Source organism: Sminthopsis crassicaudata, chromosome 5 (genome assembly GCF_048593235.1).
Source record: "Sminthopsis crassicaudata isolate SCR6 chromosome 5, ASM4859323v1, whole genome shotgun sequence".
In the NCBI taxonomy this organism is placed as follows: Eukaryota; Metazoa; Chordata; class Mammalia; order Dasyuromorphia; family Dasyuridae; genus Sminthopsis; species Sminthopsis crassicaudata.
The window spans coordinates 311098555-311125276 of record NC_133621.1 but is presented as its reverse complement, the minus strand read 5'-3'; the positions used below and the strand labels follow the sequence as shown (position 1 = coordinate 311125276).

Genomic DNA, 26722 nt, shown 5'->3' with positions numbered 1-26722 from the left:
TGTGTAGGCAGACTATGAGATAAGAGTAGAAAGGTAGGGTGGTAGTAGGTAGAAAAATGCCTTAAAAGCCAAGAAAAGGAGTTTGAGCTCCACTGATGATTATTGACCAGAGACATAAGACCACATCTACAAATAATTACATGAATAATAGGTCTAATCCTGGGCCGTTTTGTAATACAACTTCTACTAGGGAGCCCACTGATTTTTCTAAATGGGTGATGAGACTCTCTAGAGTCCTAATGTCTGCATCCACTTGGGAGCTAAGAAGGCAAATGTAGGGCCGGAGAAACTGAGGCAAAATAGAGTTAGAGAGCTCCCAACATTCTATTAATTAGAGAGTTTGATTGACTGAGTCTCTGAATGACTGGTGATACAGAGCTGCCTATTACTAGGATAGTGTGATGGTTTTGTAATTCTAAATTCTAGAATATAGAAATAAATGTTGGCATTGGCAAAAGTTAAAAAAAAAAAAAACTGAATGTTGATGTAGGAGAATTGAAGGAAGGCTTTGAGGGTTCCAGTCTGTATGATTGAAAGAACACTGAGGGGAAAAATAAGGAAAAGCTAATAAGATTTAGTAACCAGTATGATGGCAGAAGTGAAATTTTAAAAGGTAATTAATCTTAACTGAGATTTCTGATATGGAAAACTGAGTGGAGTATCATTGACATAAATCATGAAAACAAAAGAGAAAAATTGGGGGACAGGGAAAAGGCAAGTGTATTCACACCTTTTAACATTGTGATGTTTTTTCTTCCTATATATTGAGATAATCTATATGGCTTTCATTTTTTTAATATTCGTGTAATATTTCAACATATTAAGATGGGATTTGGGTCAATTCCATTTTTTTTAACTAACATAAAAGTTAAGAATATTTTTATACAAATAACTTTACTTTTCCTTTTTGTGTTAAGTCCTTGGAATAAATATATAATGAGACATGAAATTACTGAATCATAGGACATGGATGTGTGTAGTTCTATATTGTAGCCAGGTGATAGAGTAGATAGAGCCCAGGGCCTGGAGTCAGGAAGCCATGAATAAAAGTCTGCTTTCAGATTTACCTTACTGAGAAGCTTTGTCCCCTCATACCTGATGGACTGAACTTTGGGAATGGTTGATGATTGACTATTAGACTTTGACTGGGTCATCAGTTACTGTGTGTTTACAATCTGGGATTTGTTAAATCTGTGTAACTAATGATGTTATGTTTGAGGGATTTTTAGAAAACACTACTGTACTAGTCTGTTATGTATAGGGATTTTGATTCACTCTTGGGATTTTTATGTGAAATGGTCATTTGGTAATTCCTTTCCATAAAAAAAAAAAAAAAAAAAAAAAAAAAAAGGGAGAATGAAATAGAACATTGGGGAAACTGGTATATTTTTGCCTTAGGCACTTCTACCCCACCCCCTAAATTACTAGTTCAGATGCTTTAGTTTTGGAACCCCTTATTCTGTCAGAATTGCCCTGGCGGACTCAGTTCTTGGGATTATTTTTTTTTTTTTTAAGAAACAACCAGAAACCAGACACCTGTCTTAGAACTGGCAGTCTCTCTGATCTGTTTTTCCAGTCCTGTAACCCTAGTTCTTTAGTATTTCAGTGATCTCAGAGGAACTTTTAGTTAGATATCAGGCCTCTAAAAGTTTGGGGTTTGCCTGCCTTGATGGTCTAACTGTGCATAATCTGCTCTGCAATCTGATTCTTTCTGCAGCTTTCTCTGTTCCTCTCAGCGGGGACAGGTGAAGCTACGGGTTGCCCCTCTGAATGGACCTTGAGCCCTGCTGCTCTGTAAGCAGAGACTGAGTTAAGTGCACAAATGACTGCAGAACACCTAACTCACAGTGAACTGTCCATCTCAAACTGGATTCTCTGGCTGAGATGGTGGCCCAACTGCAGAGGACCTGACAGGCTTGCAACAAGAGAGCCTTTGTACAGCTATTAACTCTGGGGTTATCAGGGACAGACTTGTCCTTGCATTTTTTTCTTTTTTAGTTTTATTTTGGTTTATTCAGGAGAAAAAGAGTGTGTGGAATGTTGTGCCACAGTCCTCTTTAATTATCCTGACTCAGTTTCCCTAATTGGTTCTGCCTCAGTTTCCCTAAATTGAGCTGACTCAGTTTCCTTAACTGTTATACTTTGAGAATTGTCCTGCCTCAGTTTCCCTGAATTGTTCTGCCTCAGTCTCCTTAACTGTTCTGCCTCATTCCCCTTAGATGCAAACCTCCCCTCTGGTTCCTTGAAGACTGAGGTTCCACTTGCTCTAAGATGTGAGATTCCAGATAAGGAGGAGTTCAGACTTCCTGGCTTCTATCAGAATGTGTCAGAACCAGATTGATAGTCTGTTCCCACTCTCAATGTTCTGACCCTGCCCCTGCCTTGGTCTACCCCTATAGCTGAGCCATGTGTGTATACATGTCATTGAGAACTCAGATTCATCACTGGGTACTTTGAGATGAGAGTCCTGTCCAGTCAATCAAACTCTCTAATTAATAGAATGTTGGGAGCTCTCTAACTCTATCTTGCCTCAGTTTCTCCGGCCCTACATTTGCCTTCTTAGCTCCTAAGTGGATGAAGACATTAGGACTCTAGAGAGTCTCATCACCCATTTAGAAAAATCAGTGGTCCCTAGTAGAAGTTGTATTACAAAACGGCCCAGGATTAGACCTATTATTCATGAAGCAGGGAGGTTTGTGTATGGCCCTAGGAGAATCTTGTTGTTTCTATGGAAATCGCTCAGGTGTAATTAGGGAGTCTCTGGCTTCCCTGTGAAAGGGGTTAGATGACCGTGAAGCTGTTCTCAAGGCTTCACTGCCTTGGTACCAATCGCTCCATAGCTGGTCCCCTTGGCTGACCACTCTCCTCTTGGGAACTGTGGGGCTTGTCCTTCTGTTCCTGCTCCTTCTCCTCATAGCCCCCTGGGTTATTAAGTGCCTTGTCACCTATGTCCAGGACTGTATACAGGCCTTCAAGTTATTTATCCTGCAGATGACCTGTTCCCCTGTGGCCTTGGATGAGTCACAAGTCTGACCACAGAAATGGGGGAGTGAAATGGACAAAAGACTAGTCCCCTCATCTCTGGGTCAAGGGGCCTCAGGCTTATAGGAAAATGTTGCTTAAACTAAATTAAGGGAAGTGATATGTTCAGACTGGACCCCATCCCCCGGTTCATGAGACCCTAGACTTTCCGAGAAGTAGGTGTCTAACAGAGTCACAACATTGCAAAACATGGCAACACTCTTGTCCAGACACTTCCCCATTATAAACGAGAAACTGTGTAACCCCAAGGCTGTACCCGGATGTGGCAAACGGGCTTAAAAGTGTACCTCACTAAAGGTTCAGGGCTGATCTCTACCAGACTGTCTAGTGGGGTCAGTCACTGGCCAGCTAATAAATGATGCTTTAAATTTAATAATTTGGTCAGAGCTGTCTATCTCATGTCTGTCCATTTCATTACTAAACATCCTAAATCCTTGCTGTCTTAGAGAGCGGGGTAAGGGAGGGAGGAAGAAAAAAGTGGAGCTCAAAAACTTACAAAATAAATGTTAAAACTATCTTTCCATGTAATTGGAAAAAAATAAACATTTTATTTTTCCATCATCAAGCATTTATTTTTCTCCTCCCTCCCTTCACCCTCACTGGGAAGAGAAGAAGGGCAGGGAGGGAGAGAGGGGAGGAACAAAGGAAGGCTGGAAGGAAGCTCATGAAATCACAACCAATCACTTTCAACTGACAGAACTGTGTTTTAAAAAAAGAAATCATGGGGATCATGTAATAAATAGGATTTTCCCAATTGGCTGCAAAACTTATGTTTAAGTTCAACCTGGAGGCCAGAATCTGGAGTTTCACACTGGAGTCTCAGGAATGTGATTTCTTTGTTCAAGAACAGAGTGGAGTTATAGCATACACACACACACACACACACACACACACACACACACACACACATGCACACATACTCACACACATACACATACACACACATGTATTCACATGGATACACATACACGTGCCAAACTATACTCTCTCTATAAGTGTGTATGTGTGTATATAATACACACACACACACACACCCCTATAACAAACTATATTATTGTGTGTGTGTCTGTATATAAACAAGAGGATATCTTTGTATAAAGAATGGATACTTACATATATGTGGAAAAGGTGAAGAACTTACAGATAAAGCACATATTGATCCAAGAGCTAAATTAGTTGAAGCCTTAAAGGCCTCAGTTTCCACTTCTCCAGAATCAGGTGATTTTAGATAAGGCCTGGACTACATTCCATTGTCCAAAGAAGGATACCTGGTGAGGAAGCTATACATTGCTTTATGTCCTGCATCCCACTGACCAAATAGGGGAATAGAGACTTAAGTGACCAATCACAACATATAGAGGGTGGGATTTTGGGGGTTCTTTGTCTGAAATGTATAAAAACGGTGAACATGTTCAAGGGAGTGGCTCTCTTGCTGTGAACTTCAGCTCCTAGACTAGAAGAGATGTCTTTAATCCTGTATACTTATGCAAAAGGTTAATGAGCTTCTGCTCAAAAACGCTAGCTGGGTGATTTGGAGCAACTCTCAAGTGCTCTGGACCACAATTTCCTCATGTAGAGAACAAGGAAACTCATGCTTGAAGTCCCGACATAACTCCCAGGGAATGTTATAAAGCCAAAATGAGATAGCGGATACAAAGTACTCACTTATTAATAATCAGAAAGTACTTTGTAACTATAAGTTCTTACTGCGGCTATAAAGGAGAGTGCTACAAATCAGATGTTGTACAAGGTAGAACATTGTATTTGAATTCTATTCAATTTCTCGTCTGCTGGTCTTTCCTAGAACTGAACAGGTGAAGCTTATATACCAACAGCTAACATAACTGCTATCAATTGGAATAATAAAAATAAATGAATGAATGAAAAAAAAAGTAAAGAAACAAAAAAAAATTTTGAACCTCATGGCTCAATAACATAAAAAGTTAGTGAGAGCCTGGTGATTCAGAATTTGTAAAAAATAGGATTAGGATTTAGCTGGTTGTTTGGCCTTCTCCAAGAGCACCACAACATCAGGGAGATGAGCCAAGACATGCAAGTGAATTTGATGTAAGTCAAGGCAGACTCTGCAAGGTCCAGTCTCATTTTCTCTTCCAGAGCTACTGAGTTCAGTGGCAAAATATAGAGCAGGACAAATGGATTTGGACATGGAGGCAATGGAGACCTTGGCCTCTTTAAGCTACAGTTTTTCCCAGTTCTCAGTCTGAGTGAGGCAATGCCATTCAGTGATTAAAGCAAGGTAAGAAGTGAGGCAAAGAATGAATTCCTTTATCTGATCAAAAAGAAAACAAAACAATGACAAAAACAAAAACACAGTTTTTGAGCTTATCTAAACATGTTTCTTAATGATCTCCTCAACTTCTCTCTATCCTGGAACAAAGAAATATCATCCCTTGAGACCAAAGGGGATTCTGGACTAGAGGTTCAACTAACAAATAAATTTTCTGGCCAATTGGGGAGATCCTACTTATTACATGAGCCTCAAGATTTCTTTTCTTCAAAGACAGTTCTTACTTGGTGACAACTGATTTCATGAACCTCCCTGCAGCCCTCCTTTCTTCCCTACTCCCCCTCCTTCTCTGCCCTTCTCTTCCCAGTTAGGGTAAGAGGGAAGGGGAGAAAGACAATAAGTGTTTGATGACCAAAATTTTGCTTTTACTTAATAATTTTTTTCCAGTTACATGTAAATATAGTTTTTCACATTTATTTTTTGTAAGGTTTTGAGTTTCAATTTTTCCTTCTCTCCTTTACTTCCCTCTCTCTTGACAGCTGGACCAAGAAGGCCTGAGGAGCTGCTCTCCAGGTCAGGGAGGCGAAAGCAGGGATGTGAAAGTTGTGGTTAAAAAGGCTTCTAGGAGTTACCTTGAAGTAAATGCTCAGTTTGTGGGAGAAAGACTAGATTTGGAATACTTTATCAGTTGTTTTTTTTTAAACTGAGGCAATTGGGGTTAACGGACTTAGCCAGGATCACACAGCTAGGAAGTATTAAGTGTCTGAGGCCTGATCTGAACTCAGGTCCTCTTGACTTCAAAGTTGTGCTCTATGCATTGAACCACCTAGCCCCCTCTAGCAGATATTTCTTGGCAGCAGTGTCCAGGGCTCTTCCTGCTCACCACTCCTACTTTAGCCAGACTCACCTGTCATATCCTAAATGGGTAATACCACGTGCTAGATGGCAAAACCTACAGGACACCATAGGATTGTCAAGATCAGGTCACCCCGAGGTTCTGCAATCCAGGCAGGTGGTCCTGCTCCCAAACTCCTAAACCTCTCCAGGCAGAGAAGCCACTTGTCTTGGTCTGCTTCATAGAGCAGTAGCTTATGTAAAGGAAACAGCCAGTGCCCCCTATCATTATTTCTATCCCCATTCTCCTCACACTCCCAAAGTAATCCTTAGAAGAAAAATTACCCCTGTGAAAAAAGCAAACATTTAACTACAACTAATGGTCTTAGTAGCAGGTTTTACGGTCTCTATCATTGTAGACCCTTACAGGGGATCCATTAGATTTAGAAGAAACTCAAGTTTCACTCTGTATCCAGGGGCATAATCAGCAACATGAGTCCAGGCCCTGGGTGTGATTGGAGGAAAGGGTTCAAGCATCCTAGGGGAGTGACAGGGTGGGGCTCTTGGGACCAGGAAGACCCTCCCAGACTGGGCTGTCCAGAAATAGGAAGTCTGAGCTGGGATCACTCTGCTTTCCCTCCTCCACTGTCTTCTCTGCTGAGGAAACTGTTGGGAGTTTTGGTCTGTCCCCCTTTTTTCAGAGCTCTTTAGGTCGTTCCCTGTTTTTTCCTACCAGTCCCTCCAGGCTCTCTTCACCTTGGGAGCTCAGATCTCTCTGCATTTGCTCCTAGGAGCTCGGGTCTCCCCTTTTTGCCCTTGGGAGCTCAGCTCTCTCCTCTTTTCCCCTTGGTACATGAGATCTCTCTCCCTTTCCCCTGGCAAACTCAGGACTCTCCTCTTTTTTTCCCCTTGCACCTGAGATCTCTCGGCATAAACCTGTGCTTGCAGCTGCAGGTAGGTCTGAGCCAGCATGCTCCATATTTCTGGACTTACACTGCCTTTGGGTCTCCTCTTTTGACCTTGGGGTACATGACCTCCAGGTCTACCAGGAGCAAATCTTTCTACCAAGGCTGCCTGTAGGATGAGCACTCCAAGCCTTACCTTTTTCCAAACTCCGAATCACTTCCCAAACTTGCCCAGATTTCCCATTGGGTCACACTTTCCCAGACTTCAGACTGTCCATAATTTCAGCCTTCTGATCAGGACACAGCTATCCCATCTCCCCATCCCATCTCTTCATTAGAAAATCTGCTGTCCTGCCTTACTCCAAGTCTGAGCTCTACCACAAGGTTCCAGCATTCCTCCCCAACTCCTTGGTAATCTCAGTGCAGTCTTCCTACTTTCCTAAACTCAGATGTCCTGTTCTCCAAACTTCCTGCTTCCCTGGCCCCTCTTCCCTCTGAGCCCTCAGAGTTGAATGCTAGACTGAATTTTGTCTCCCAGGTCTACCTTGGTCATTTCCCGGGGTTCCATTCCTGAACCCTCCCCATTGTCCACCTCCCCAGTTTTCCTCCCTCTTCCCCAAAGCAGCCGTCTATTGTCCAGAACAATGTGTGTGTTATTTGGGTGGAGGGGAGGCAGGAAGGTAGAGGAACACTGGGGGAAAAGAGCTCTGACTCAGGAGTCATGGAGGCTGACAGGTCTCTCATCTGGGATCCCAAACCTAGTACCTCTATGTTCTCAGTAGAACGATGGAGAGAGGAGGGAGAAAAGAAATAAAAAGGAGAGCAGTTTTCAGACAACCTCCCTTTCCAATCCTGACCCTCTTGGCACTGTTCTTTATTATACAGTCTCTCCACCAGGGCCAGGGCCTTTGTAATTCCTGGAGGACCTCACAGTCCACCAGGAATCCCTGTAGGCTTGCCTCCTGAAGAGAAAAGGAGGGGAAAGTCCTCTCCTCCTCTGGGATGCTTCTCCCTCTCCAGCTTCTTCTGGCCATCTAGGACTGGCCCAAGAATTGGGTCAAAGGGAAACAGAAAAACTGGGGTGAAATTAGAACAATTTTACTGTCGGGGCCCCAAACAGCATTCTCCCAGGCCATGAAATCAAAGGCAGGCAGCCTGGAACCAGGATGAGGGAAGCTGGGCTTTTCTATGCAGAGATAAAGAAGGGAGGGACTCCGCTGGGGCCTTCTGGCTTTCTCTGGGTTTTCAGAGAGACTTAAAATTAAAGCCCCCCCCATGGTTAGCTGTAACCTTTGTTAGGAAGAGCTTTGGCTGTTGTCACTTTTCCGGGCTCCTCAAAGGTGGGAGCAGCAGGACTGAGAGAAAGACCAGGGACCAAAGGGATGACTTGAGAAAAATGAGTCACTCTGGATGTTTGCTACCTCCACAGGGAGCCTGGAGCCAGAGGGAATGGACCCTGGGAGCCTCAGACCTCCTCAGGTGAGTGCAATCCATCCTCAGAAGTGACCAATAGCAGCAGTCACAGCCATTTTCCTAGACATGGAAGATGGGCTGTGGAGCTGTCACAGTCTGATGTATGGGTCGTTTCTGTACGAAAACAAGGGAACCCAGTAGTAACACTGCCTTGCCCAACTGCATCCTTGGACCCTTGGCATCTTGGGACCCGACAGACAGGTACACACAAACTCAATCACACAGAGACATAGTTATACTCACATAGTTATACACACACGCACATCTCCCACTTCACCACTTTTTTCTAATGTTCCTCCTCATTACAAGGGACTGACAAGGTCCGCCATTTCATCATGAATCTCCATTCCAGAGGGAGCTCTCCTTGGGCCTGCCCAGTACCCCTCCCCAAGCAAAGTCTCTCCCCCCTCCTCTTGGTTTCCTCTGCCATGTTCTCCTGAAGCTCCTTCAAGCAGAGTTTGTTCTGTTCAGGTCAGGAGCCCAGCCTGGAAGCTTCCCCAGCCCTTCTCCTGATCATCAGAGCAGAAACTATCCCTTTGGGCTGCTCCTGTTCTCTAGCCTCAGGTCTCCCTGAAAACCCTTTGACCATTCCTTGGCTCCTGCCAATAAGCACTGAAAAGGGCCTTGGGTCCAAACTCAGCAGTCCTAGTACCCAGAGCTCTGGGCCATTCTGCTGCTCTGGTGCTTGTAAGACCCACGCTGGCACAGGGACCAATCTCTCCTGCCTAAAAAGAGGCTTCTGGGATTCTAGCCCTTACCTCTTTCATTCCTGGGTCCCAAAGTATTATACCAACTGTTTCTTTTGCTGGTTTAACTTAAGCTTTCCCTATGCTGGGAAGTGGCAGAGATCCTGAGAACAACTGGGAGAGAAAGAAGGATGAAGAGTCCCATTAGTTTATTATGGCACTGCAGGTTCTTGGATATTATGATTTCTCTAGGTTGCAGCAGGGTCTGGGTTGACCTGGAAGAATATAATGGATAGAACTGACTCCAGTTAATTCACTGGAAAGTAAACTGCATTTCTCCCTTCATCTGCCTGTGTCCTGGGAATTCTTCCTTCCTTTGACTAAATGACTGAGGCTCAGTTGTCCTTTGTTTTTAGAGAAGTCAAGTCTCAGACCCTCCTTGCCAGAGACATTTCCTAGCCCTCCTTTCTCTCCACCCTCTTCCCCTCTTTCAAGTCTATGCCTAAGATCATCCAGACATAACAAAATCCCTCCCCGCTTTACTCTGCTTTGATTTCCACTGTGAGCCCTAATAGGAATCAGAAGGAACACATATCCTCTCACTATTGTTGTATATAACTGGTTCTTCCTTTTATTTTGAGTCCCTGAAAGTAGTTCATTATGGATTATATTTTGTATTCTCCTCACAGATCTCAACTTAGAAAGTTTTCTATATTTGTGGTCTTTTCCTTAGGAATGCTGGGAAGGACTTTCATTAAAGTTGCTTTTCCCCTGAAAGCATTCCATTTGATTTTGCTTCTTAATTTGCTCTTGTCCATAAGGTCAGGTCCTTTGCCTTCTGTCATATTCCGTTCCAAGTTCTCTGCTCCTTAATGAAAGCTGCTGCCATATTGTGTCTGGTCCTAATGGTGGCTCCTTGGTACTTGAATTGTACTAGATTTTCTTTCTGGAGGCTTGCAGGATTTTTCTCATTGACTTGGCAGCTCTGCATTTTGGTAATGGTTTTCTGGGAATTTTCCTTTGGACATCTCTTTCAGGAAGCTGGTGTTGTTTGAGATAGATGCAGAAAGAAATCTGAGAATTTTTCTCTTGGCCATCAGGAGCTCTATTCACATGAAAGCATACAGACTAGTCATGGGAGAGGCTACCAGGGCTGTCAAAGGAGGGTGCCCATTTGACCTTTGCTATTTGTTATTTCTGTGACTGGATTTTATGCTCTCTTTTACATTCGATCATACTAGCTAAGGGTTTCTCACTTTTTTAATCATTTCAAAGAAGCCATTTTTATGTTGGTCATTTTTTTTTATATCCAATTTATCTCTTCATCTATTTCCCCTCTAATTTTAATATGTCATTATTTGTACTTATTTTCAATTTTTCATTTATTTTTTCTAATTTTTTTCAATGCATATTCAGGTGAACATCTTTTTTTATATTCTTAATGTGTGAAGGTATGACTATTCTTTCCCCCATCCCTCACGTCCAAGGCCGGCTTCAGCTGCACCCTAGAAATGTTGGGATATGGTTTAATTAATCATTTTCATTTTCCTTTACAAATTTATCATTTCTAAGATCTGTTCTCTGACTCAAGGAAATCTCCTTTTAGCTTTGTATTTTTTGTTGGTCATCTTTGAACCAATTTTCTTTCTTATTTCTTTAGGTAATAAGAGAGTATAATGATTATTTCTGCCTTTTTTCATGTAGGTAGAGGATCTGTGTCTTTCAATGGTTACATTTTGTAAAATACCATGTGTTGAAAAGAAATATGCATATTCCCCTGTTGTCCCATTTAGAAGATGCCATAAGTCTTTTATTTCAAGTTTCTCTAGACATTTGTTCATCCCTTCTACTTTATCTCATTCTGCATTTCTTCTTCCCCCTTTTCCTTAGTTCTCTTGTAGATTCTCCTCCCACTCTTGTGCTTCAATTGATCCTATTCATGAGTTTTCCACTTTTGTCCATTTTTGTTCCCCTTTCTAATAAGTATTTCTCTCCCTTTATTCATTGTCCACCTTCCTTGGCTGTTTTCCCTAGATTCTCCTTCTCTGTCCAATAGCTCCTCTGCTCACAGGGTCTTTTTTCCTTGACACTTCATGCAGTTAAATGCTCCAAAGTACCCATTTGGGGCTGTATTGTAGAAGCTTTCTACCACTGCTTGTAGACCAACCGCACAGATGCCTTCTTTTCTAAACTCTGTTATCTAGAAGTGAAATCATAGAATAAAGGAAAGAAACTGTGAAATGCTCCTTACACAAAAACCAAAACAAGCAATTCCTAGGTCAATGTAAACCTGTAAAATTCACAAAGGCCATTCTCTTTGGTAAAAGGTGGTTTCTTTAGAAAAAAGAGGTTATAGATAAAAGGAAGAGCTAAAATAAACACAGAGAATGGGAAATAGGAAACGGGGTTTAGAGAGTAATAGGGTTAGCAAGGAAGAGTTCATTAAGGGAATATGCGCTGTGACCCTAAGATCCCGTTACTTATGAGTTGCATAATAAGTCACTTCTCAGCTTTATTTCAACAATCCAAAATTCAATCAGTCTCTTAATAACCATAGGTTCAAGAATTGACTCTGACTCTCAGAAGGCCCATGATGTTTGGGCAAATTCTTTCCCTGTGTTTCAGTTGGAGGGGGTTGGACTCTTTCCTTCTGAAGGATCTTTAAGCACCACATCTTCTGACTTTTGATGCTGCAGGAGGTTGTGACATTCAAGGATGTGGCTGTGGACTTCACTCAGGAGGAGTGGGGGCTCTTGGATCCCTCTCAGAAGGAGCTGTTCAAGGAGGTCATGGTGGAGAATGCCTGGAACCTGCTCTCCTTGGGTAAGGGCACCTCCCTGATAATTGCAAGTCTACAATCAAAGGAAATATCTTCATTGCCCAGTATGAAGGCTTTGAGGTGGGGGAAGAGAAGGCAAAGAGCTGGTCTTGTATTGTGTAACAGGACCCGGGGATGTCCTTTGTTGTTCCTAAAGCTCCCTCTTACTCATTCCCAGATAAAGGATTAAATCAGGGGAAGCATCTCAAACATGGAACTAATCTTAGAGGTTAGCCTCTACCTGGACATGAATTTTGTCTGCTAAAGCTCTGAAAACTGCTCAGCTTTTCCTTTTCCTTTCAACTCCTTCCTTTTTCACATGGGTCCTGTATTTGGAATATTATTCTTTTTTAGCAAGTGTCAGTTTGTAGCCAAAGCACCTGGCTGTCCCTCATATGGGAAGTTTTACCTTAATCCTCCTTTGGATTGCCTTCATATTCCAGCACAAGGGGTGGGAAAGGAATGAAAGAGTATAAGCATATATTTCTACCTGCTGTTTGCCAGAGGCTATGCCATATGCTTTCTTTACAAACCATAACAATACTGTTTAAGAACAACTTCCAGCAAATAAGTTATTTTGATAATTCTAAGTACCTAACATATCAAGAAAAACGCTGTTTGTATCCAGAGGGAGAAACTCATAAATAGAAACATGGATAGCCTAATTTTACATTTCTATCAATTGCAGCCATCTCTAGGCTGGGCACACACAAATGGAAGGAAAAATTTTACTTGATAATTTCCTTTTCTATTTGAAAGGAATAGCAAGTTGTGTGTTGTAGATTTACAGTTTGATTTGCAATCATCTATTTATTATACTATGATACTGAAATGCTTGTTTCTAAGTTAAAAATACAACAAAATATTATGTCACTTTAACCTCATCTTAACATTTCAAGTCAGGTAATATTATTATCCCCATTTCAAAGTTGAGGAAACAGGAAAACAAACAGAATTTAATTGACTTGCCCAGAGATACACCGTTAGTAATCCAGGTTTGGGATCAGAAGTTTTTTTCCAGAAGGGAGCTTGACAGGACAGGACATGGAAGGAAGGGCCTTTGTCTCATTCTCAGAGGAAGCTGTATAAATAGTGGGCACATCCTATCTTAGATGATTTGCTTTACAACCCCAGTGTCTGAGTATTGATTGATATGTCTGAACATCAGGGGCTGAATTGCAGCTTGGAGCAGCTCTGGATCCTTATCTTTTCCCTAAGGAGAACAAAGTGACCAATTTATCTCCATATTCATCTCTTACTGATTTCCATGCCCAGGACTTCCAGTTCCCAGAGAAGAGATGAGCTCTTATTTTGAGCAAAGGGAAGCACTGCGGATGCTGGACCAAGAAGGCCTGAGGAGCTGCTCTCCAGGTGAGTGAGGTGAAAGGAGGGATATGAGAACTGTGGTTACAAGAGGCTTCTGGGAGTGACCGAAAAAAATGCTGAGTTTAGGACAGAAAGGCCAGACTTAGAATTCTGTATTGGATATTACTTAGCAGCAGTGTCTGGGGCTAGTCAGTGAATCTGGCTGTGCGCTCTATAAAATGAATGGGCTGCTCTCCATGACCTTGTAGGTCCCTTCCAATGCTCATCTGTCATCATGTAAGAAGCCCTGGTTTGGGATTTGGAGCAATGGAGCTCTCCTGAAACTGCCCAAAGGGAATAGGTTTGAGACTTGAGCCATTTCTTAGAGCTTTTTCTTGTCAGTAAACAACTAAGGGCCTGCTACATGGTAGCCTGGGCTAAACATCAGCAACACAAAGAGATGTGAGGGACATCCCCTGCTCTCGTGAAGATCACAGAGTGGTGGGGCAGACCATACACCAGCAACTGTGGAGAGAACCACTATGCACCAGATAAACTCAATAATTTAGTGGCCCACTGCATCATTAATTGGTGAGGATCATAATGGTTTAAAAAGGGGAGTAGAACTGGGTAGGAAAGAGCCAAAATGAAATAAAACAGATAGCTTTTATACCGCCCTATGTATCATGTTCTACATTGTCTTATTTCATTCTCATAAGAACCAGAAGATTTAATTGTTATAATTATGCCCATTTTACAGATAAAGAAACTGAATCTAAAGGAGGTCATATAACTTTACTTGTAAAGTTCTCAGGTGGGATTAAAACCTGGGGCTTCCTGATTCAAGGCCCTATCCACATTCTATCCACTGTAATTATATTCTGATTTTGAAACAGATATGATGAACATGGTCTTACATGTATGATGTAGAAAAAAAAAAGAATTGGACAAGCTCCTGTGGAGACATGGAAATTCATTTTTTTTAAACACTAGCCAGTCAAAAGCCATTGCTAATTACTGTTATTATATATATATATATATATATATATATATATATATATATATTTGAGTATGAATGTCCAACCTTCCTTAAATGCTAGGAACAATCTGATGTCAAGTTGAGAAACCAGAAAAATCTGTTGCATTTAGAACCAGCCAGAGTTTGATGGACTTAGGACACTGTGCTCTACATAATTAACTGATGATCACAATAGATTGAAATAACTGCACAAAGTCTTGTAAAGGTGGAAATTTGCCCATCTGTGTAGTCCCAGAGCACAGCTACCTTTATAACCAAATCAGACATTTATTCACTTAAGGTGCCACAAAGTCATTTTAGGGTCAGATCCCTTATCTTTATCTCAATTGTTCAAGGGCTTGGTGAACTTTTAATAGGGAACGATTGCAATAATGCAGCCCACACTACCCTTCCATATCTCAGGATGATGAACTCAATTTTCTGTTTGAGACATTTTCAGATGTGGATAATTTCATGCATTTTTAAAACCTTGTGCTTCTCAGGATATGCAGGGAGTACATGATGATAATTTTTAAAAAATAAGTGATAGCGATCTCAAAAAAATAATGGGCCAGAATAAAATCACTTCTACCTCAGGCAAATACAAATAAACAATTGTGTTATCTTTTTGAATATGATCTCAAAAAAGTAATAGGAACCCCCAACCAAAAATTAAACTCGAAATACAAAAATTAAAAGGAGAAATCAATAAAATCGAAAGTAAAAAAACTATTGAATTAATAAATAAAACCAAGAGTTGGTTTTATGAAAAAGCCAATAAAATAGATAAACCTTTGGTAAATTTGATCAAAAAAAAGAAAGAGGAAAATCAAATTGATAGTCTTACAAATGAAAAGGGGGATCTTTCCACCAATGAAGAGGAAATTAGAGAAATAATAAGGAGTTACTTTGCCCAACTTTATGCCAATAAATTTGATAACTTAAGTGAAATGGATGACTTTCTCCAAAAATATAGGCTCCCTAGATTAACAGAGGAGGAGATAAATTGCTTAAATAGTCCCATTTCAGAAAAAGAAATAGAACAAGCTATTAATCAACTCCCCAGGAAAAAATCCCCAGGGCCAGATGGATTCACATGTGAATTCTACCAAACATTTAAAGAACAATTAGCCCCAATGTTATATAAATTATTTGAAAAAATAGGGGATGAAGGAGTCCTACCAAACTCCTTTTATGACACAGACATGGTACTGATACCTAAACCTGGTAGATCGAAAACTGAGAAAGAAAATTATAGACCAATCTCCTTAATGAATATTGATGCTAAAATCTTAAATAAGATATTAGCAAAAAGACTTCAGAAAATCATCTCCAAGATAATACACTATGATCAAGTAGGATTTATTCCAGGAATGCAGGGCTGGTTTAATATTAGGAAAACTATTAATATAATTGACCATATTAATAATCAAATTAATAAGAACCATATGATCATCTCAATAGATGCAGAAAAAGCATTTGACAAAATCCAACATCCATTCCTACTAAAAACTCTTGAGAGTATAGGAATAAATGGATTATTCCTTAGAATAATCAGGAGTATATATTTAAGACCGTCAGTAAGCATAATATGCAATAGAAATAAACTGCAACCTTTCCCAGTAAGATCAGGAGTGAAACAAGGTTGCCCACTATCACCATTACTATTCAATATAGTACTAGAAACGCTAGCCTCGGCAATAAGAGCCGAGAAAGAGATTCAAGGAATTAGAGTAGGAAAAGAGGAAATTAAACTATCACTTTTTGCAGATGACATGATGGTATACTTAGAGAACCCCAAAGACTCTGCTAAAAAGCTACTAGAAATAATTCAAAATTTCAGCAAAGTGGCAGGATACAAAATAAATCCACATAAATCCTCGGCATTTTTATATATCACTAACAAAATGCAACAGCAAGAGATACAAAGTGAAATTCCATTCCAAACAAATGTTGAGAGTATAAAATATTTGGGAATCCATCTACCAAAGAAAAGTCAGGAATTATATGAGAAAAATTACAAAACACTTGCCACAAAAATAAAATCAGATTTAAATAATTGGAAAGACATTCAGTGCTCTTGGATAGGCCGAGCGAATATAATAAAGATGACAATACTCCCCAAACTAATCTATTTATTTAGTGCTATACCAATCAGACTCCCAAGAAACTATTTTAATGACCTAGAAAAAATAACAACAAAATTCATATGGAAGAATAAAAGGTCGAGAATTGCAAGGGAACTAATGAAAAAAAACTCAGAGGAAGGTGGTCTAAGTGTACCTGATCTAAAGCTATATTATATAGCAGCAGTCACCAGAACCATTTGGTATTGGCTACGAAATAGACCGGTAGATCAGTGGAACAGATTAGATACAAAGGACAAAAAAGGGTACATCTATAGCAATCTAATCTTTGACAAACCCAAAGATTCCAACATTAGGGATAAAAATTCATTATTCGGAAAAAACTGTTGGGAAAACTGGAAATTAGTATGGCAGAAATTAGATATGGATCCACACTTAACACCATATACCAAGATAAGATCAAAATGGGTCCATGATTTAGGCATAAAGAGGGAGATAATAAATAGATTAGAGGAACAGAGGATAATCAACCTCTCAGACTTGTGGAGGAGGAAGGAATTTATGACCAGAGGAGAACTAGAGATCATTATTGATCACAAAATAGAAGATTTTGATTACATCAAACTAAAAAGTTTCTGTACAAATAATACTAATGCAAACAAGATTAGAAGGGAAGTAACAAATTGGGAAAATATTTTTAAAAACAAAGGTTCTGACAAAGGTCTCATTTCCAAAATATATAGAGAACTGACCATAATTTATAAGAAACCGAACCATTCTCCAATTGATAAATGGTCAAAGGATATGAACAGACAATTCTCAGAGGAAGAAATTGAAACTATATCCACTCACATGAAAGAGTGTTCCAAATCACTACTGATCAGAGAAATGCAAATTAAGACCACTCTGAGATACCACTACACACCTGTCAGATTGGCTAAGATGACAGGAACAAATAATGACAAATGTTGGAGGGGATGTGGGGAAATTGGGACACTAATACATTGCTGGTGGAGTTGTGAAAGAATTCAGCCATTCTGGAGAGCAATCTGGAATTATGCCCAAAAAGTTATCAAACTGTGCATACCCTTTGACCCAGCAGCGCTACTACTGGGATTATATCCCAAAGAAATACTAAAGAGCGGAAAGAGACATATATGTGCCAAAATGTTTGTGGCAGCTCTTTTTGTTGTAGCTAGAAACTGGAAGATGAATGGATGTCCATCAGTTGGAGAATGGTTGGGTAAATTGTGGTATATGAAGGTTATGGAATATTATTGCTCGGTAAGAAATGACCAGCAGGAGGAATATAGAGAGGCCTGGAGAGACTTAAATCAACTGTTGCTGAGTGAAATGAGCAGAACCAGAAGATCACTGTACACCTCAACAACAATACTGTATGGGGATGTATTCTGATGGAAGTGGAAATCTTCAACATAAAGAAGATCCAACTCACTTCCAGTTGATCAATGATGGACAGGGGTAGCTGCACCCAGAGAAGAAACACTGGGAGGGGAATGAAAATTGTTAGCACTAATATCTGTCTGCCCAGGTTGCATGTACCTTCGGATTCTAATGTTTATTGTGCAACAAGAAAATGATATTCGCACACATGTATTGTACCTAGATTATATTGTAACACATGTAAAATGTATGGTATTGCCTGTCATCGGGGGGAGGGAATAGAGGGAGGGGGGGGGGAATTTGGAAAAATGAATACAAGGGATAATATTATAAAATATATATATATATATATAATAAAAAAAATAAATATAAAAAAAATAATTAAAAAAAAAAGTAATAGGAAAAAAATAGAATTAAAAGAGATCAGCATGGAAATTTGTTATACTTACAAGCAGGAGAGATCATGAAACAATTTGAGTATTTCCTATATATGCACCAGATGTCATGTCTGTGAAAAAGAAGCAAAGCACAGTTAATGAAAGAGAAAGGGGAAAATTGAGAGTGGAGATGATTGTCACATAATTTAAGCAGAGCATGTCCATTCACAGGGTATAAATTCTAGTCTCAGCTGCTAGGATTTGGCCCTAGTCACTCAGCCATTCTGAGCTGGTGACCTGAGTTGTGTACCTAAGGAGAATGAAGGCACTCTTTGTGTTGTCACAGGTTATAATGATGTTCCATTGTAATTGTGCATGAAACTCTTTAGAAATTAGATCATGTTTGGCATGTGAACTTAATGGGACTTAAAATGATTGGTTCTGCCCATTTTAGATTTTTTTTCTTTGCCTAGGAAAAGAGAAAATGACTGAGTTTCTCTTCTGCTTATGAAGGGAAGGGAATATAAATATATCTGAGTGTGTGTGTGTGTGTGTGTGTGTGTGTGTGTGTGTGTGTGTCTGGATCATGACTATATTTACTTTATTATTTGCTTTTTTCTTTTGTGGAAAAGGTTTTATAAAAAAGGAAAATCTTATTGAACAATCGAGAATCCACACAGGAGAGAAACCTAATGAATGTAATCAGGGTGGAAAGGCTTTCATAAATAGAGCATTTCTTAATTTACATCACAGAACCCACACTGGAGAGAAGCCTTATGAATGTAACCAATGTGGAAAAGCTTTTAGAAGGAAAGGAAAGCTTGTTATACATCAGAGAATCCACACTGGTGAGAAACCTTATGAATGTAACCAGTGTGGAAAGGCTTTTAGAAGGAAGGAAAAACTTATTATACATCAGAGAATCCACACTGGTGAGAAACCTTATGAATGTAACCAATGTGGAAAAGGTTTTAGAAGCAAGCTAGGTTTTATTGGACATCAGAGAATCCACACTGGAGAGAAACCTTATGAATGTAACCAATGTGGAAAAGCTTTTAGAAGGAAGGAAAAACTTATTATACATCAGAGAATCCACACTGGTGAGAAACCTTATGAATGTAACCAGTGTGGAAAGACTTTTGGAGAGAAGAAAGGTCTTACTATACATCAGAGAATCCACACTGGAGAGAAACCTTATGAATGTAACCAGTGTGGAAAGGCTTTTAGACAAAAGGGAGATCTTACTGTACATCAGAGAATCCACACTGGAGAGAAACCTTATGAATGTAACCATTGTGGAAAGACTTTTGGAGAGAAGAAAGGTCTTACTAGACATCAGAGAATCCATACTAGAGAGAAACCTTATGAATGTAACCAATGTGGAAAGGCCTTTAGAAGCAAAATAGGTTTTATTGGACATCAGAGAATCCACACTGGAGAGAAACCTTATGAATGTAACCAGTGCGGAAAGTCATTTGGAAGCAAGAAAAGTCTTACTAGACATCAGATAATGCATACTGGAGAGAAACCTTATGAATGTAACCATTGTGGAAAGACTTTTGGAGACAAGAAAGGTCTTACTAGACATCAGAGAATCCACACTGGAGAGAAACCTTATGAATGTAACCAATGTGGAAAGGCCTTTAGAAGTAAGATAGGTTTTATTGGACATCAGAGAATCCACACTGGAGAGAAACCTTTTGAATGTAACCACTGTGGAAAGGGTTTTAGAAGTAAGGATTGTTTTATTGAACATCAGAGAATCCACACTGGTGATAAGTCTTATGAATGTAACCAATGTGGAAAGGCTTTTAGAAGCAAAAGAGGTCTTAATGGACATCAATTGATGCACACTGAAGAGAAACCTTATGAATGTAACCAATGTGGTAAGTCATTTGGAAGTAAAGTAAATCTTACTATACATCAGAGAATCCACACTGGAGAGAAACCTTTTGAATGTAACCAGTGTGAAAAGGCTTTTAGACAAAAGGGAGATCTTACTATACATCAGAGAATCCACACTGGAGAGAAGCCTTATGAATGCAACCAATGTGGAAAGGGTTTTAGAAGCAAGGGAGGTCTTACTGGACATCAGAGAATCCACACTAGAGAGAAGCCTTATGAATGTAAACAATGTGGAAAGGCTTTTAGAAAAAAGGGAAATCTTACTGTACATCAGAGAATCCACACTGGAGAGAAGCCTTATGAATGTGACCAGTGTGGAAAGTGTTTTAGAAGCAAGGGAGGTCTTACTGGACATCAGTTGATGCACACTGAAGAGAAGTCTTAGGAATGTAACCTATGTGGAAAAAGTTTTATAAATAAAGGTTTTATTTTACATCAGAGAATCCACTCTGGAGAGAAGCCTTATGAGTGTAACTTTTGTGGAAAGGCTTTTAGACATAAATCTAATCTTATTGACCATGAGCATACCCACACTTAAGAGAAACTTTGTAATGAATGTTAGAAAGCTTTTGCAAATAGAGGATTACTTATTAGGTGTCAAATCACCCAAACTGAACAAAACCTCAATGTAACCAATGTGGAAAGGCTTTGGGGAAAACCTAGGACATTAATATATTGTTGGTGGAATTGTGAATGGATCCAACTATTCTGTCCAGCAATATGGAACTATGTTCAAAGGGCAATTAAAAGGTGCATAGCCTTAGAAGTAGTAATGTTTCTACTGGGCTTATTTGACAAAGAGATCCTAAAGGAGGGAAAGGGACCCACATGTGCAGGAATTTTTCTGCATCCCTGTTAGTAGTGGCAAGAAACTGGAACCTGAGTAGATGCCTAGCAGCTGGGAAATACTGAATACATTATAGCACATTAATATTTTGGAATACTATTGCTACATAAGGAATGATTAGCAGGCTGATTTCAAAGATGCCTGAAGAGACCTACGTGAACTGATGCAAAGTGAAGTGAGCAGAACCAGGAGATCATCATACATGGCAACAGCAAGATTATACAATGATCAATTTTGATGTTCATAGCTCTTTTGAACAATGACATGATTCAGGCCAGTTCCAATGATCTTGTGATGAAAAGAGCCATATACACTGAGAGAGGACTGTGGGAACTGAGTGTGGATAACATCATAGCATTTTCACTCTTTGTACATCTAACAAGTTGCAGGGAATAGCCCAAAAACACTGGTGAGGGAGGTTTCCCAGGGCTGCTGTCACCTCCTGTGAGATGGGTCCCAGCTTCTCCAAGCACAATGTATCCAAGTCTTTGAAGCCAGCTTCCTCTCCCAGGTGTTCCCCTTCAAACCTGACAGCTGCCCATGGTACCAAATATGCTTTGGGGATGGTCTGTACACTTTCCTGGTGGGTGGCAGAGTTTCCCTCCTAGTGCCACAGGCTCTGGGCTAGCAAAAATCCTCTTAGAAAAAAAAGTATTTCAGACCCACATGGGCCAAAATGCAGCAGCTCTTTGTGGGGTTGTAAAGAATTGAAAAATAAATGTGTCTGTCTATTGGAGAATGGCTAGAGAAGTTGAGGTACATGAAAGCAATGGAATATTATTATTCTGTGAAAATGATGAAAGACCAAGTTTTGGAAAGGCCTGGAGTTACATGACCTGATGCTGACACAAACAAGCAGAACCAGAAGTACATTTTACACAGTACTAGTCAGAATGCATGATGATCAACTACAAAAACCTTGGTCCTTCTCAAAGTTTCAGGGATTCAAAGCATTCCCAATAGATTTTCCATAGAAAATGCCATCTGATCCACACAAAGAACTAAGGAGACTGAATGTAAATCAACACGTGCTGTGTTCTCTACTTATTCCTTTTTTTTTCTTTTTTTTAATCTCTTCAATGATTTTACACTTTAGCTGTGATTTTTCTCTCCCCAGAACATTCATAAAGCAATGTATATTAAGAATAAATAGATTTACTAAGGGAAAAAAAGAGAAAGATCATTAAATTAAGTAGGGTTCTTAAAGAAATACATAATAGATGTACCCATTTTACAAGAGCTTCATTATCAAGGGTGCTTTCACCCTGGTCAATCACTCAGCACCAACATTGTGCCTTTCACCCCCCAGTCACCAAGGATGGGAAAAAGTTAATGGAATACTTATCCCCCTTATTACATTCATGGAAGAGCTAGATAGGAAGATCTCCTTAGGAGATAATGTCAGGATCCCTCCTACAGAACTCTATTGTGATAATGTCCATAGACATTATCAGAGACTTATCAACTTGTCTCTCAGTCCTATTCTTTCAGAATCTCAACTGAGCATCAGCTACTGAGTATCAGTCCTGTGATTGGGTCTGCGGGAATCTCTGAAAGCTCCTTGGAGCCATGGTGGGAAGGTCCCTTTGAAGTCCTTCTCACCACTCTCCCTTCAGCCAGACTCAAGGTTGTGTACTTGTGTTTCTGCCTGTCACATCCTAAATGGGCAATACCACCTGCTAGGTGGCAGAACCTACAGGACACCATTGGATTTGTAAGGTCAGGTCACCAGGAGTTTCTGCAATCCAGGTAGGTAGTCCTGCTCCCAAAGTACTGAACCTCTCCAGACTGAGAAGTCAGCTGTCCTTGTCTGTTACATAGAGCAGTAGCTTATGTAAGGGAAGCAGCCAGTGCCCCCTATCATTATTTCTATCCCTTTTCTCCTCACACTCCTAAAATAATCCTTATGAGAAAAATTACCCATGTGAAAAAGGTGCACATTAAACCAGAACAAATGGTCTTATTAATAGGTTTTAAGGACTCTAGCATTGCATACCCTTAATTGCAGGGTCCATGGCTCTCAGGGATCTCTACAGAAACTCAAGTTTCCCTCTATATCTAAGGTATAATCATCAACATGCGCCCTCACCTTGGATCACTACATCTCATACATTGTAATTGAAGCTTTATTTTAATTCTATATTTAGAGCTCCTGTGGCCACAGATGTGTCTGAATACAACTCTATAGCACTGGAAAAACCCCCTCAAACATGGGCCATTCAGGATTCTGTAATGTTCTCTTTTCTAAAATATAATTTTCTCTGGGAGCAGATTTCTTGGAGTGTTTCTGGAGGCAGCCTTCGTTTCACTTCAGTTCAGTTTCATTAATCACCTCAAATGCAACCAGGAGTTAAAGTCCAGATCCTTTATTTAATGGTCTTAGTAGCAGGTTTTATGGTCCCTAACATTGCAGGCCCTTACTTGGAGAGTCCATGACGTTCAGCGGTCTATCTAGAAACTGTTTCACTCTGTATCCAGGGCATGATCAGCAACATGTGTCTTGATCTTGGATCACTAAGTCTCATGCATTGTAATTGCAGCTTTATTTTAATGCTATATTCAGAGCTCCTGTGTTCATAGACGTCCTTGAATAGAACTCTATAGTGCTGAAAAAGCCCCCTTAAACATGGGCCATGCAGAAGCCTGTCCCAACAAATCAGACATCAGACCCCAAATTTTTGTGCACAATTGCAAAGGCATCTATTTGATTTCTAGGATGATGTGGGAATCCCCAAAGGCTTCTTGTTCCATAGCACTGCCAGAGGTAAACACCCATACCTGGAGGTGCTACATGTTCTGAGTTGCACTTTCTCTGTCTGGGATTCACCCTCTACTCTCCATATCTTTGTTGTGGAATTGCCTCCTTCATCAGGACTGTCCTTATGTGGTTCTATATCAAAGCCTTCCTCCCTTCTAGGAAGATCTCTCTGATTCTGTCTACACCATGTTCAACTTGTCCCCATTTCTAGGAAATCACTTTGCTGAAGTTCCTCTCTGGTTAAAGCTGTCCCTCCATCAGCAAAGGAGGCTGACTTCCCTGACTATTGTAGCCTTGTTGTCATCAGCTGTATTCCTGACTCAGACCATAGCCACCTTTGGCTCGCTTTGCCCCTCTGTCAGAAACATCTTGCTAGAACTAGCCATGGGCCTGAAGCATCCACAGAAGTTTGCCACAAACTACCAAACACACATTTATTCTCTTGACTTCACAGTATTACAAAACCATAGGGTGCTGGTGACCCTAACAGGAGAGAGAGGGAGATACTGTATCATCACTGAAGAGAAATATCGTTTCTTTGTCAACCGCTACCCTCAAAGCTAAAATAAGAGCTTAGTGCTCAAAATATGAAAGCAGAAGACTTATGGAAGAGAGGTCAGGATTTCCTGAGGAATGTCTCCCCCTTACCTTGCTCTAATTTACTCTCCTGGTTGCCTGAAAATGTTGGCCATATTCCCCATTCTGCTCTCTTGGTTTGATGTTTCTCTTCTTTATCTGCTTTGCCATCTTCCTTGGCATTCACTTTATAACTCACTTATTTTACATAAAATCCCAATCCTGTCTCAAATCCACGTTCCTCATCAATCTTCAGGGTCATTCCAACCTTTTGATCAGAAGGAGAAGATAAAGAAATATTATTATGATGATCTGTTTATTTTTTTTTATTTTAAATACTTTTTATTTTCAAAACCATGGTTAATAAGCTGTAGTATATGAAAGTAATGCAATATTGTTCTATGGGAAATGGTCAGAAGGCTGATGTCAGGGAGGCCTGGAGAAACTTACATGAACTGATGTTAAGTCAGTGAGTAGAACCATGAGAAAGGTACAGAGCAAATACAGGATTATGGGACCATCAACTGTGACAGACGTGGCTTTTTTAATATTGTAAAACAAAGCTCTTTTGGTATTCTTTAACTATGTCATCATTTTACCAATCACAACATCTCATGACGTTTAATAATTGATATCAATATTTCCCTTTACACCGAAATGTTTTCTGCTCTTTTTATCACCAGATTGCAGTGTACCTTCCACTGGGAACGAGTTTCTAAATCCCACATGAAACCACCTGATTTAAACATTGGTGTGTACTCACAGAAGGAAAACCTGGAAGATGAAAGAAGCCTTATCACTCACACTCTGGCCACTCAAGCCTCCCTGCTGTTCAGGGTTGAGCACAAAGCATTTCAATTCCAAGAACTTGTTTTTAATGAATTGTTCTTGGAAATCACTGAACTCCATGAAGGATCAGCTCAAGCACCACCTCCATAAAATCTTTCTTCATTTTCCCTAAGGGTCAGCGGCCCTCCCTTCCCTCACTTCAGATTCTAGAAAGTTTGCAGACTCATTAGCTCAGTCTGGGAAAACCATGAGACTCCAGGGAAGAAGCCAAAATCAGCCAGCTTTGCTGAGCCTTCCTTGGGCTTTCTAGCAAGTCAGTGATACGACTGTATCTCTCTAGACCCCCAGGTTTCAGCCCCTAAACTGCCACAACATCAACAAGAACCCAGGGAGAGTTGGGCAACGAGGTAGGGGCAGGTTGGACCTGCCTGTGTTCAGTGACTCCTCCTCTCCCCAAGGTCTCTCAGTGACAACACCTGTGGCTTTCTTACAGGAGCCAGAGTCCCCATCCCCCCACTGCATGAATCAGTCACAACTAGGGAAACCCTAAATGTATTGTAGCTGGTCACTAGACAAGGGCCTGTGGAAAATGGGATTCAGCTGACCTGCTGAGGGGGGCGCTATTACCTTTGACTGGCCCATCCTCAATCTGTCACTCTCATGTTGCTGGCTTGGCCAGTGAGGGAGTAGCATGTACTTTCTTTTTTTTTTTTTCTGTGGCTGGGGTTAAGTGAATTGCCCAGGGTCACACAGCTAGGAAGTGTTAAGTGTCTGAGACCAGATTTGAACTCCAGTCCTCCTGAATTCAAGGCTGGTGCTCTATCCACTGCGCCACCTAGCTGCCCCTCTGGGGGGATGTCCACAGGGAGCAAGCAGGTTACTGCCCCTGAAGGGCAGGCCTAGTGGGAAGCTGACATATAATCAGCAGGAGGCCTGGCAGGCAGCTATTAGTGCCCAGCTCCTGGGTAAGGGCAGCTGTTGTCTATTAAGAACTGCCTTGCTTCTAAAAGCCTTTCCACACTGATTACATACATAAGATTTCTCTCCAGTAAATTGCTTAAATAGTCCCATTTCAGAAAAAGAAATAGAATAAGCTATTAACCAACTCCCCAAGAAAAAATCCCCAGGACCAGATGGATTTACATGTGAATTCTACCAAACATTTAAAGAACAATTAGCCCCAATGTTATATAATGTATCTGGAAAAAAAAGGGAATGTAGGAGTCCTACCAAACTTCTTTTATGACACAGACATGGTACTGATACCTAAACCAGGTAGGTTGAAAACTGAGAAAGAAAACTATAGACCTATCTCCTTAATGAATATTGATGCTAAAATATTAAATAAAATATTAGCAAAAAAAACTTCAGAAAATCACCCCCAGAATAATACACTATGATCCAGTAGGATTTATACCAGGAATGCAGGGCTGGTTTAATAATAGGAAAACTATTAGTGTAATTGACCATATTAATAATCAAATTAACAAAAACCATATGATCATCTCAATAGATGCAGAAAAAAGCATTTGATAAAATACAACATCCATTCCTACTAAAAACACTTGAGAGCATAGGAATAAATGCACTATTCCTTAAAATAATAAGGAGCACATATTTAAAACTATCAGTAAGCATCATATGTAATGG

General features: G+C 40.3%; 2 protein-coding genes and 1 long non-coding RNA gene across 4 annotated transcripts in view; 2 read left to right on the top strand and 1 right to left on the bottom strand.

The window, feature by feature from the left end:
- The window catches only part of LOC141545107 (uncharacterized), a 74305-nt gene extending 49588 nt beyond the window's left edge, over positions 1-24717 (bottom strand). Inside the window, exons 1-2 of the long non-coding RNA XR_012482888.1 lie at positions 24356-24717; positions 18270-18328 (exon numbers count right to left, since the gene is read on the bottom strand). This is a non-coding gene — a long non-coding RNA (uncharacterized LOC141545107). The remainder of the gene's footprint in view (positions 1-18269; positions 18329-24355) is intronic.
- The window catches only part of LOC141545106 (zinc finger protein 8-like), a 28329-nt gene extending 2559 nt beyond the window's left edge, over positions 1-25770 (top strand). Inside the window, exons 2-6 of one of the 2 annotated variants that reach the window (XM_074272076.1) lie at positions 5830-5863; positions 8459-8508; positions 11885-12011; positions 13282-13377; positions 24967-25770. In XM_074272076.1, coding sequence (XP_074128177.1) covers positions 8479-8508; positions 11885-12011; positions 13282-13377; positions 24967-25013 — 300 coding nt within the window. In that variant the 5' untranslated portion in view covers positions 5830-5863; positions 8459-8478 and the 3' untranslated portion in view covers positions 25014-25770. The remainder of the gene's footprint in view (positions 1-5829; positions 5864-8458; positions 8509-11884; positions 12012-13281; positions 13378-24966) is intronic. The other variant, XM_074272074.1, reaches the window with a different exon arrangement.
- Positions 18784-20871, top strand: LOC141542730 (uncharacterized). Its single transcript, XM_074267304.1, has one exon. The coding sequence runs from the start codon at positions 18784-18786 to the stop codon at positions 20485-20487; it is 1704 nt and encodes a 567-aa protein (XP_074123405.1). The 3' UTR covers positions 20488-20871.
- Positions 25771-26722: the final 952 nt, after the last annotated feature.